Below are 12,570 nucleotides of genomic sequence, written 5' to 3' on the forward strand. Positions count from 1 at the left end.
ACCAAGTTCAAATGCGACCTCAGACACCTGACACTTAACTAGCTGTGTGACCCTGGGCAAGTCACTTACTTATCCCCATTGCCTAGTGAAAAAACAAAAACAAAAACAAAATTTACTCTTTACATAGTCAAGAAGGAAGTTCAAAGGGACTAATAGAAACTTAGTCAACTTGATGAATATAAAATATTTTAAAATGCTAGAGGTAAAGGTCAAATAAACAACTTTAGATATAAAAATCAGTATAATTTTCTGATGGACTACTTTATTACCTTGTGTATACTTTTTTTTTTAAGTGAGGCAGTTGGGGTTAAGTGACTTGCCCACAGTCACACAGCTAGGAAGTATTATGTGTCTGGGGTTGAATTTGAACTCGGGTCCTCCTGACTCCAGGGCCAGCGCTCTATCCACTGCATCACCTAGCTGTCCCTTGTACATTTTTTTAAATGTAAGAAAAGGATACCATTATTGCCATCTTCTTGTGTTCTTACACACGCACACACACACACTCAACTACATTAAAATGACTGGAAAGAAATTCATGATAAAATAAGTAACCAAAGGTTTTGCGTAAAACATCCACTTTCAGTTTATGAAATTTTACCTCAAGTGACCTGTCATGTCGGAATCCCCACACACAGGCTGCAACAGATACTGGGGAGACAAAGAACAGCGGCATGAAGACCAGAAGCCAAAAGTGGCTTCCCCTCTCAATCCTGTCACAGACCAGAACCTCAAACATCAACAGGAGCAGGTGGATGCCCACGGCAATTAACATGGCTTTAAACTCCACACAGGTTTCTCCTTCTGCTCTAAAAGTGGTCATGAGGAGAAGAAAAAAGAAAACACCAAATATCTCAGTTCAAATTTCTGTTAGAAATATGTGTTCTGAGCAATTTAGAAAACTCTGAGAGCCTTATTTGCAAAACAGTACTCATGTATTCACGTAAAGGAAAGTAAGAAAGATTTAATGAAACTTAGGTTCTTAAATGGAATCTTAAAAATGTAAAGGAACCACCCCACACGGAATCAAATGACAGCTCAGACAACCAAACCAGACTGTCCCACCTTGTAACGTCATTATTTTATTTTGACTTTTTTGGGGTCGAGGGCTGTGATTTCATTGGTGTGGGGATTTCATGGTGAGGAATTCCCTCTGCCAATGAAGAGTGGAAGAAGACTCGTAAACAAAACACCACCAGATGCTTCCCTGTCCAGTGAACCTTGTGCTGGCAACAGCCGCAGAAGATTAAAGATGGCATTACTATACCAAGTCTAAAATGCTGCCATTGGTATGTTTGCATACAACTTTAAATTCAAGTGTAACTTTCTTTTCCAGAATTATTACCATAGCCTCATACCCTTTTATATATCTTAGGAGCATAGTTTTAGAGCTGGAAGGACCTTAAAAGCCCAACTACCACAAGTGCTAGAGGGAGAAACTGAGGCCTGGAGAGGTTAAGTGACTTGCTCAGAGTCACACAGGTGGCAGCAGTTGTTGGCAGAGTTGAGATTCGAACCCAGTTCTCTGACTTTAAATCCAGCATTCTTTCCACTGTGCCACAATGAGTTTATCAGTAAATAAGAAACTCTGGAAATGACAGTCTATTCTAATACAATTTAAAAGCCTCTACTCTCTCTAGAAAAGCTGAGCAAGTACCAGAGAAGGGGTGGAGAGAAGGAATAGCTGGGGAATTTACAAATGCTGCTCACTCTTGAATTGAGAACTGCTTGGAAAGTATTTTTTTCTAAAACCTTAGAGAAGTCAAATAGCAAGTAGAATTAATTATTCTCACTTTAATAAAAAAAAATAAACAAGAAAATGCAGAGGCAGTTCAGTGTAGTGGAGCAACACTGGACTGAGAGGCAAGAAGCCTGGGTTCTAGCCCCATTCTAGCTCAGCCATTTCATCCCTCTAGGCCTCAGTTTTCTCACCTGCAAGATGGGAGGATTTAACTAGAAGATGTCTAAGATCCATTTCAGCCGCAACATTCTATTACTCTATGATTCAAAAAAATAGAAAAAAAAACACTCCAGGTTTATGCTCAGATGACTATCCCATTTTTCCCCTCTACAAGTCACATGCTCTGTATCAGCGTATTTTTTAAAATGCAGCTCAGTACCTTATGTAAAGAAAAAAGAACTCACATAAAATTACAATATACTTTTATAGCACAACCTTGCCAACAACCATTCTATTTACATATACAAAAAAGGGTTTCTCACTAAATTTTAAAATCATTTACATATCTATGACATGCAGTTATCTCTGCTAAACTTATCAGAATCTAATCATACATTCTCTCTGATAAAGCAATCTTACCGATACTGGGGGTTCCGTGCCCAGACTCCAGTTCCAACTGAGGCGCCAACGATGACCATTAGTTTCCACAGCCATATTGGAGCAAAGACAGCCCAGTAACTCCACTGAATAATGCCATCCAGCCGAAGGGCCAGCAGCACGGAAAACAGCAGCAGGCAAGCATAGATGAGGAATTTACTAGAAAAAAAAGAGAGAGAGAGAGAGAGAGAACAATTGAAAAGAATTCCCTTTGGCAAAGCATGATTGGCATTGTGAAAAAGAAAACTTAGGTTCCTTGAAGCATAAAAACATTCTCTACCCAGGGCTGTGAAGATTGGTTTTGCTTAACTTTCTTTTCTTTGTTAAAAGTGAAGAGTCACTGGGAGTGGAAGGGGATGATGGGCATATTCAGAAATGACTAGGATGTAAAAACAAAAGGCATCAATTAAACTCTGCTTAAAACGTCTATAAAAGAAAAAATAGTCAAAAGCCATGTTCACAGCCTAACATTCAACACATATGTCCAAAATAATCACAACTCACTTGAGGTAATTAAAACATGTTCCTATGGATGTCTTGAAAATATTTATACAAAATTTTAATGAGGTATTTGAAGGGAGATATAATTAGAATATAAATAAATCCCCCACATGAATCTTAGAGTATCATTTAGTCATCCTGACTTTAATTACTTATAATCTAAATTTTTCACAACAAAAACAATAACAAAAAGAAAAAGAAAAAAAATTATACAATACATTAATTCTAAAAAGAGGTCTTACTAAATCCTGGACCTATATGTATAATCATAATGGTGATTTTCCCCAAGCATAAAAAAATCCTGCAGAATCAGATTCAGTTGGAGGCTAGGACATTTCCTATGATTTTTAAACCTAAGGTTTGCCAATGAAATTGCTAAAACGGGTTTAATTTCACCTCAAAAAAAAAAAAACAAAAACAAACTATATCCTCCAGAGTCACCAAATGATAGTGGTATTGACCTCTGGGCTTAAGTCAGGAGTTTTGGGTTCAAATCCTAGGTCTGACATCTGCTGTCTATTTGTGTGACTTGGGACAAACCTGTTCACCTTTCTAAGCTTCAAGCTTCCTATTCTGTAAAATGGAGCTAATGTTTGCATTAACCTACTTGTTGAGTTGATGTGAAAAAAGCAATTTGTAAAGCTTACAGGGCTATATAAATGTGTTGGTATTATAAAGCTTCTGCTCAGGGCTCTACTTCCTAGCTCTTCCTCTTTACAGGTGAATAGAATGAAAAGAATAAGAAGAGCCAGAGGAAGAAACAGCCAGTAGTCAGTAATACCTTTTGGGAAGCAAACTGAGCCTTGGTCAAAATGCAAAAGCCCTTGTGCCTGTTCTCCCTCTTCTCCTCCAGGGAAGAGTAGTCTTCTCACCCCCAACTACTATCTCAAGCAGAATTGGAAAAAAAAAAATACAATGAATGCTTCTTTTTCCCTTTGCATTTTGTAAACTAATACATTTTTTTTTAATGCAGTTGATAAACACAGACAAACCAGCATACTTACTATCTGCAATGTGCATTCCTCTGTGCCATGCTCTGCCCTGGTCAGACTTTCTTGATGCCAGAAAAAAGCTGGGTGGGCTTCCCATCTCTCTATGACACATCCTGGCTGTATGACCCTGGGGAAGTCCTGGCACCAATTCTTCGGTGTTTCAGCAAATTCTCTAAAACTCTTAGGGGCAGAGAAGGTGCTGCCCAGCATTGGGAGAGAAGTTCCTTTACCTAGGAGTTCTGTCTACCAGTGAAATCCCAGGTCCAGTTCCTAATACCGTCCCTATTTTTGTGTGTAATTGATCCTTTGTTAAAAACACAGGCAGTGGGACAGCTAGGTGGCGAAGTGGATAGAGCACCGGCCCTGAAGAAGGAGGACCTGAGTTCAAATCCGGCCTCAGACCAAACACTTGACATTTACTAGCTGTTTGACCCTGGGCAAGTCACTTAACCCCAATTGGCTAAAACAAACAAAAAAAAAACCCAGAGGCGGCACTGCTGCCGTCTGCTGTGTTGAATCTAAGCAGGAGGGGCCCAATCCCAGCTTGCCTTCCTTCACTTACCTGGAGTTGGTGCATAGATTAGGATCTACTTGCTTCATTCTACATCTCTGCCTACAATTTTTTTCTCATATTTCTTCATATTTTTTGTTCCTCGTTGAGGTGCTGACAATTTACATACAACAATAAATTTATACATCATCCCTAGATACTAGATGCTAGAGTTCTTAGGAACTTTCTAAGCTTGATAATACAGTTTCAATGACAAATTGTATCATTTAGAAGGACATGACATGAGCAAAACCTTGTGAATAGTAAACAAAATCTTTGAATAGAAATTTCAGTTGGTTGAATTCCAGATGCAAAAGAAATTATTATTAATAATTACTAATAAGGAAGTATATAAAATCATTGGTGTCAAACTCAAATAGAAATAGATCCCTGTGAGAGACATATTGATTTAGAAAACCAAAAATTAATATTATCTGTATTGTTATTGTATTTTTTAAGGCCATTGGGGTTAAGTGACTTGCCCAGGGTCACACAGCTAGTAAGTGTCAAGTGTTTGGTCTAAGGTCGTATTTGAATTCAGGTCCTCCTGACTTCAGGGCTGGTGCTCTATCCACTGTGCCACCTAGCTGTCCCTGTTATTGCATTTTTATTTACTTTGTTAAACCTTTCCCAATGATACTTTTATCTGGTTCAGCAGACTTTAAGTGAGGATGACACCTCGGTATTAAACCATACCATAAAAACAAAATTAATGTGGTTCATAATATGCCTAGAACATGAGAGCTGACAAAATTAAAAGACTATCTGTGTAACTGAATTAAATACTGGGAAACATAATTACTAACATTATTAACAAAAGGGAATGTTTTTACCCATATTTTATATTCTGAGCATAAATAGCCAAGACTGAGTAACAAATGGCCCAGATTAAGGAGCACATACTCTGAATTACCCTTTGGAGCACATTTGATTCTGGAATTTAATTCAAGGTTTTGATTTGATTTGATGAATATTTCCCAAGTCCAAATGTCCCATATAATGCTATTCTACCTGTGATCACTTAGGGCAAATGAAAATGCCAAGCTCTCAGACTAGGAAACCTAACTCAGGGAATTTTAAGATACTTCTAAAATGCTTCCTTCATCTCTCTGACCCTGCCAGCCCTGCACTCACTTTTCAAGAGCACAAGTATGCTCATATTTAAGAAAAGTATAAATACTCTGCTCAGGCTTAACATTCAAGGAGTGACTGTCAAGTCACTTGGTTCCTCTATGGTTTCCTACCCAGGCTCAGGGTTATTTTCAAAGAAGATTTTCAAAAAGGTTTTGAGCAATGGCAGCATCAGGGACTTCTTTAAGGGCCAACAGTCATTTGGATTTATGTACCTTCATCTGTGTGTGGTTTTTTTGCCTGTAGAATCGAGGTTCCAATCAAAGCTCCTCCTTAAACGAAAGTTCCTTATGACATAACGTGGTTACTTGCTTCTGGGTTAATTTCTAGAAGTGATCAGGTTGACTGCAATGAAATATAACTAAAGCTGTTACAGGGATGACTTGACTTTTTAGAGATGGTTTGAGATAAGAGATTAAAAAAAAAAACAACCACCACATGGAAGGGTAGGGTAGGAGTGATCTCTCAACCAAATGAACAGCTGGCTAAGAAGATGGTATCTGAGAAAAGGATTTGTATTTCTGAATCACAGCTTAAAATATAGCGGTAATGGGCTCCTGGCCAGGGAGATTTTAGGGATGGTAAGAATCTACTTGCCGAGAGTCTTGCAAATCTAATTAGCAGAATTTTAAATTGAAAAGGAAGGGGGATGGAGAAAAATGCCTCCAGATCTACACCAAACTAGATACCATAAAGGGTAGCTGCAATGTGGGAGGAATAGCAATAGAGATGCCTAGCAATTCAGAAAACAAAATCCAATAAAATCGCCAGCAAGAGAAAAACCGTGGCCTCAAATGTCTGCACATAAATATTCAAAGCAAGCCAAACAACAGATCTGAGTGCAATGAGGCAAATGTACAATCATTACAATGTGGCTCTGGAAGGACATACCTTCATCAAAAGAAATACCCACTGACCCTGGGCCTGATCTCTGAGGCCAAGCACAACAAGTCTGATCTTTCTTTCACATGACAGCCCCTCGATATTTGCATAACACTTCAAGAGTTTCCTAATAATTCAAATACTAGGTTTTTGATGATAGATTTTTGTTGTTGTTCAGTCATTTTTCAGTCATGTCTGACTCTCTGTGACCCCATTTGGGGTTTTCTTGGCAAAGATACTGGACTGGTTTACCATTTCCTTCTCCAGCTCATTTTACAGATGAGGAAACTGAGGCAAACAGGGTAAAATGACTTGTCCAGGGTGTCACACCTAGTAAGTTTCTGAAGCTAGATTTGAAGAGAAATCTATCCATTGCACCACCTAGCTGTCCCATTGATGACAGGCAGCATATATGATTTTTATTTTTTGGTATGTATATTTTTCACGTAATATTCACAAAGTAAAATTAAGAGGTGCCCTTACTCCTTACCAAGGCTAACCCCTCTACCTGCTCAAGTGATCCCATTCTATCCTCTCTGCTGTACCAGATAACTTTCCATCATCCCCACTCTATCACTTATTTTCAATTTCTTCCTTTCTACTGACTCCTTCCCTACTACCTATAAACTTACCCATTTCTCCCTCATCCTCAAAAAATCCTTACTTGATCCTTCCATCCCTGATAAACTATCTTTTCTACCCTTTGTGGCTAAGCTCCTCAAAAAGGCATTCTATAATAGGTACCTCCACTTTCCCTCCTCTCATTCACTTCTTAGCTTTCTATAGTTTGTCTCCCAACCTCATCATTCCTCTGAAACTGCAAGTTACCAATGATTTCTTAATTCACCAAATCCAATCTCAATCCTTATTCTCCTCGACCTCTCTTCAGCTTGTGACACTGTTGATTGCTCCCCGCTCCGTGATACTTTCTTCTTTCTAGTTTATTGGAACACCCCTCTCTCCTGGTTCTCCTCCCACCTATCTGACCACTGCTTCTCAGCCTCTTTGTCAGATCCTCACCCAGATCACCCTCAGGATTCTGTCCCAGGTCCTCTTCTCTTCTCTCTTTCTCTATTGTTTCATTTGGTAATCTCACAACTGCCATGGATTTAATTACCATCTCTATGCTGATGATTCTCAAAGCTACCTATTTTGCCCAACCTCTCAGCTGACTTCCAATCCTGCATCTCCAACAGTCTTTCAGAACATCTTGAACTGGATGTCAAATAGACATCTTAAACTCAACCTGTCTGAAACTGAATTCATTATCTTTCCCCCTAAGCCTCTCCCTTCCTATTACTGTAGAACACCATCCTTCCAGTCCTCCACTCAAAACCGAGGTGTCATCCTCCACTCCTCACTATCTCTCCCCCTCCCCTACCCCCATATCCAATCTGTTGCCAAAGCCTGTCAATTTCATCTCTTCGGTAAGTCTCCTTCTCTGCTGATACTGCCACCACCCTGAGGTAGGCCTCTATTCAGCCACCAAAGTGATTTTTCTAAAGCATAGATCCAACCAAATCACCCCAAACCCTTACTCAGTAAACTCTTTTTTGTTTGTTTGTTTTTAGGCAACTGGGGTTAAGTGACTTGCCCAGGGTCATACAGCCAGTAAGTGTTAAGTGTTTGGTCTGAGGCCGGATTTGAACTCAGGTCCTCCTGACTTCAGGGTCAGTGCTCTATCCACTACGCCACCTCGCTGCCCCTCAATAAACTCTTAATGGCTCCCCTATTGCCTCCAAGAGCAAATACCAAATCCTTTGTATAGAGTTCAAAGTCCTTCATAACCTAGCCTCTTACACCTTACTCTCTGACGTAAACTCTCTGCTCCAGTGATACTGTCCTCCTGGCTGTTCCATGACTAAGACACTCCCCCTCTCAGCTCCCAGCATTGTTCTCTATCGTCATCTTCCCATTTATTCAATATGTTTTATATTACAATTCCTCCAAATTAATTTTACTGAGTAACCAAGCCACTGCTTATTCACATAGGTTCAAGATATACTCAAAACTTTTAAAATGTAGAACATGAAACCAACTTGGTTTCCTCTCTGATCTACTCCTAATGCTAGGAATAGGGAAGGGGGGGGACAGGATTGGCAGTGGGTTGCAGTGAAAAGAATGATGAATTTTGAGTCCGAGAACCTGAGTTCAAATCTTAGCTCTGTCACTTACTACCTATGGGACCTTGGGCAAGTTACTTTACCTTTATGGGCATCAGTTTTCTCAGTTACAAAATGAGGAGGGTAGATCCAATGATTTACAACTCAATCTTCTCAACAGTTGTTTTTTTTTTTTTTACAATCATGGAAAAATAATTACATTTATAGTCATTTAATTCTAACTACATCATTAAAAAATTCAGCCATTATAAATATAAATATTTTGATGACACCTATTAAAGTTCAACCATTATCCTGCTGCTATTTATTTATACTGACATGGTTTTAATGATGTGGCTTTAAAAGATGTAACATACTGAATTTTTAAAATGACTAGTTGATGAGTCCTCTACTTTCCTTCCCTCTCTTCTTACTTAGGCTTCCTTCCCCCTCAGCTTCATTTAACAATCCATGCTGGAAGGATGCTGACCCCAGACTCTAATTTGTAAAAAAAAAAAGATGCAAAGATCTCAGTTCTATCTTAGAGTTTACATGCTTTAGAAGATGGCTCTTAGGCCACAGATACTGGGCAGCCTTTTTTATCCCCTGCAGCATCTCTGAAGTAGTAAGTAATCTCCAGTTTTCATAACTAGGAAAGGATTAAACTAGTCACACTGATGCTCTGGATACATGTAAACTAGCAGCTACTCTGAATTGAGGTTTAGAAATCCTATGACTAGGGTGCCCCAGCCATTAGAAAACCTCATTCATGCAGGTAATGACTGTTGATGAAGCAAACATATCTGATTCAGCAGGTCTTAACTTGCTGTGAAACTAGAAATTGTGAAAAGAATTTCATGATGCTGGAAATAGGCTCACAGCTGTTACCTGGTAACCCAGCCTGCCCATTTGAGTGCTGAGAAGCCAGTATCAGACCTAACCTGGAAAAAAAAAAACATCCTGGTCACTTCAACTCTTATAGCATGGGGAAAAGGCCATCCCAGACTCAGAAGGCTGGAATGATTCAGGTCCACACTGTTCAGTTTAGGAACCTGCCACAGTTTTGGGCCTCTCTCATGAGATATAATGACAATTTGGTTTTTTTTGGGGGGGGGGGGTGAGGGGTAGGTATGGGATAGCCATGCTTCAGGACTCCATGGAAGTAGTAGTTGAAAAATAACAGCATGGGGTTTCTCCTAAAGGCTCCTAGATTGTAGGATTCTGTAGGGAGCATTAGACTACCACTGCTTCTTAGAATCTTGGAGCCAGGGAGGGGCCTTATTGATCATCTAGTTCAGAGGTTCTTAATCTTTTTTGGAGTCATGAATCCCTTAGGCCAGGGGTGGGGAACCTGTGGCCTCGACTTGTGAAGTTTGCATTCAGTCCAAGGGCCACATGGGGCCTGGAGGCCACAGGTTCCCTACCGCTGTCTTGGGCCATCAGTCTGGTGAAACCCATGGCCTCCTTCTCAGAATGTTTTAAAATGCATAAAATAAAATACCTGGATTTACAAAGGAAACCAACTATGCAGAAATACAGTTATCTATCTATTTATCTATCTATATTTTAAAAGTACATGGAATCCAGGTTAAGAATCCCTGATCTAATCAAATGTTATTGTTTTACAATTCTAAGTCCAAAGAGTGACTCAATTATTATCAATGGCAAATTTCACAGAACCAGAACCGGGTATTCTTTCTTTTTTTTTTTTTTTACATAAATAGTATTTTATTTTTTCCAATGACACGCAAAACCAATTTTCAACATCCATTTTTAATGAGATTTTGAGTTGTAAATTTTTCTCCCTCCATCTCTCCCTTCCCCCCTCCCCAAGAAGGCAAACAATCTGATAGCCCAGTAATCTTTCTATTACATGTATAGTGCCTTTTAAAAAGGGAGCATTATAAGGCAGGGACCAACACTCTCCAGCACAGGCTGTCTCCCTAATTCAACATTGGATAATAAGTCACCTGAAGGCAAGGGCACAGAATGTGTGTGGTTTTTCATTTTTCTGTACCTAGCACAATACTCACCAGCTCAGAGCGGGAAACTCCAATCAAGGCAGACATCTATTAAGTCATGGACAGGGTTCCTGGGGAATTGTCTGAGGTTAAGCAACTTTTGCAAGGTCACTAGGCTACAATATCCTGGTGGTATTGAACTGAAGTTTTCCTTACTCAAAGCCCAGAATTCTATTCACTGTACCAGGTTACCGCTATGCCTGGAACACAGGGCCTAATGTTTGTTGAATTGATGTTGAATAGCACCAAGTATGTGTCTGAAGGACCCTTCATAACATGCAAAGAGGAAAAGATGCCATAAAGGCAAGTCTATTGTGCAAAACATATCAAATTCTTCAACAGTGCCAACTATAGCCTTTCTATCCCTTTTAATCCCACTAAACTGATGTAAAACTCTGATTTGTTAATATTACCAATCAACAGTCTTTAGTTTCAAGAGAAAAAAATAACACACCTCTTGGAATCTCTACAACCCGGTTCATTCTTAATGACTTCAAAGTGCACCAACACAAAAATACAATACAAAAGATAGTTAAACTACAATACAAAAGACAGTTTAACTTTTCAAGTTTATGTAGCTTGTAGTAAAATTAAAATAATAAGTTTATAATTGTCCAATGCCTATTTCAGGATGCAAAATTTTCTTATACTGATCTCAGAAGAAACTCAACGCACCAAAAATGTTTAAAAAACAAAAACAAAAAAACTCCTGCTAATGTTTTTGTAGCTGCAACAGCAAAGTTCTCCTTGCCAATACCCTTAATCAGAGGGTCACAGATTGGGAGTTGGAAGGGACCTTGGAGATCATCAAGATCCCAGATCATCTGACTCCAAATCCAGTGTTATGCCATGGGTAATTACTTCCAATTCCTTTTGAATTCTGAACCGGTCGATTATCATCCAACAAATTTGGAACGCATTTTGGCAGGGAAGTGCCGTACGATCACTGTCACATTTCTCATGAGAGATCCAGCTCTCTTCACTGCTAAGACCAACAAAGCAGTGGCCCCAGGCCCCAGAGCAGGTTCCTAACATCACAGCTCTAGATCAGGATAGGCCCCTGCAGCTTATCTAGTCCAAGTTCCTCATTTTACTGATAAGGAAGGAAACAGAGGTCCAGGGAAATTAAATGATCTGCCCAAGATAACAGAGGGTTTGAATTTAGATCCTCAACTCCAGCACTAGTGTTTTCTCCACTGCACCACAAGTTCAGTTTTTAATTAGTTTTCTCATTCTCTTCATTAAAGAAACTCTCATTTTTTGGTGCTTCATTTCTAATTCCACCCCCTTCAATCCATTCTTCATATTGCCAAAACTCTTAATGTTTGTCTGCATACATTTCATCATGCCACTCCTCAAACATCCTGATTGGTTTTCTACTGCCTACCAAATCAGGGTCAAACTCCTCTTTCTGGCATCCATGGGCCCCCATAAGCCTATGTCATACAACTTCATTTTACTTCTCTTCAGGCATCAAGGAAACTCAGCTATTCTCTCTGTTCTCCTTCAAACCCCTAACTCAACCTGCACCTCTTCCTCATGTACACAGTATTCCCCAGGTCTGGAGGTCCACCCCTTCAACCTTTCTTATATTAAGTTTCCACCCCATCCTTTAGAGCCCACTTCAAACATAACCTTCTCCAAGAAGTCCTCCCTGACCCCCTTTATTATTTTGAAATTCTCTAATGAATTTATCACGTAATGTATGTTTTATCCCAGTTCTACCCCACCCCATACCCCTGCCCCCATATAGCACTTTGGTAGATCCACTTAGACAGAACCTATGCTTTATTTAGACTTTATATACTCTTCCCCTCCCCCTTAGCACAATGCTTTGCAAACAGCAGGCACTTAACATGTTTGGTGAATGAATGCAGATCAACCATTACCTCTTAGTTGGCATCTGTGGTAGTGGAAAACATTTCTGAAGCATTGAAAAAGTTCTCCACTCCCCATACAACATACCTATGTGGCTAACAATGATGCAGCCTATTTCTATAACACACACACACACACACACACACACACACACACACACACACACACACACACA

At 39.5% G+C, this 12,570-nt stretch overlaps 1 protein-coding gene across 4 annotated transcripts in view; it reads right to left on the minus strand.

The window, feature by feature from the left end:
* Window positions 1-12,570, minus strand: part of TMEM185A (transmembrane protein 185A) — a 22,300-nt gene that overhangs the window by 8,346 nt on the left and 1,384 nt on the right. Inside the window, exons 2-5 of one of the 4 annotated variants that reach the window (XM_027847210.1) lie at window positions 5,728-5,857; window positions 3,621-3,720; window positions 2,321-2,497; window positions 602-809 (exon numbers count right to left, since the gene is read on the minus strand). In XM_027847210.1, coding sequence (XP_027703011.1) covers window positions 602-809; window positions 2,321-2,379 — 267 coding nt within the window. In that variant the 5' untranslated portion in view covers window positions 2,380-2,497; window positions 3,621-3,720; window positions 5,728-5,857. The remainder of the gene's footprint in view (window positions 1-601; window positions 810-2,320; window positions 2,498-3,620; window positions 3,721-5,727; window positions 5,858-12,570) is intronic. The other 3 variants (XM_027847212.1, XM_027847211.1, XM_027847209.1) reach the window with 3 other exon arrangements.

This window comes from Vombatus ursinus, unplaced genomic scaffold (assembly GCF_900497805.2).
Source record: "Vombatus ursinus unplaced genomic scaffold, bare-nosed wombat genome assembly UNPS02015358.1, whole genome shotgun sequence".
NCBI lineage: Eukaryota > Metazoa > Chordata > Mammalia > Diprotodontia > Vombatidae > Vombatus > Vombatus ursinus.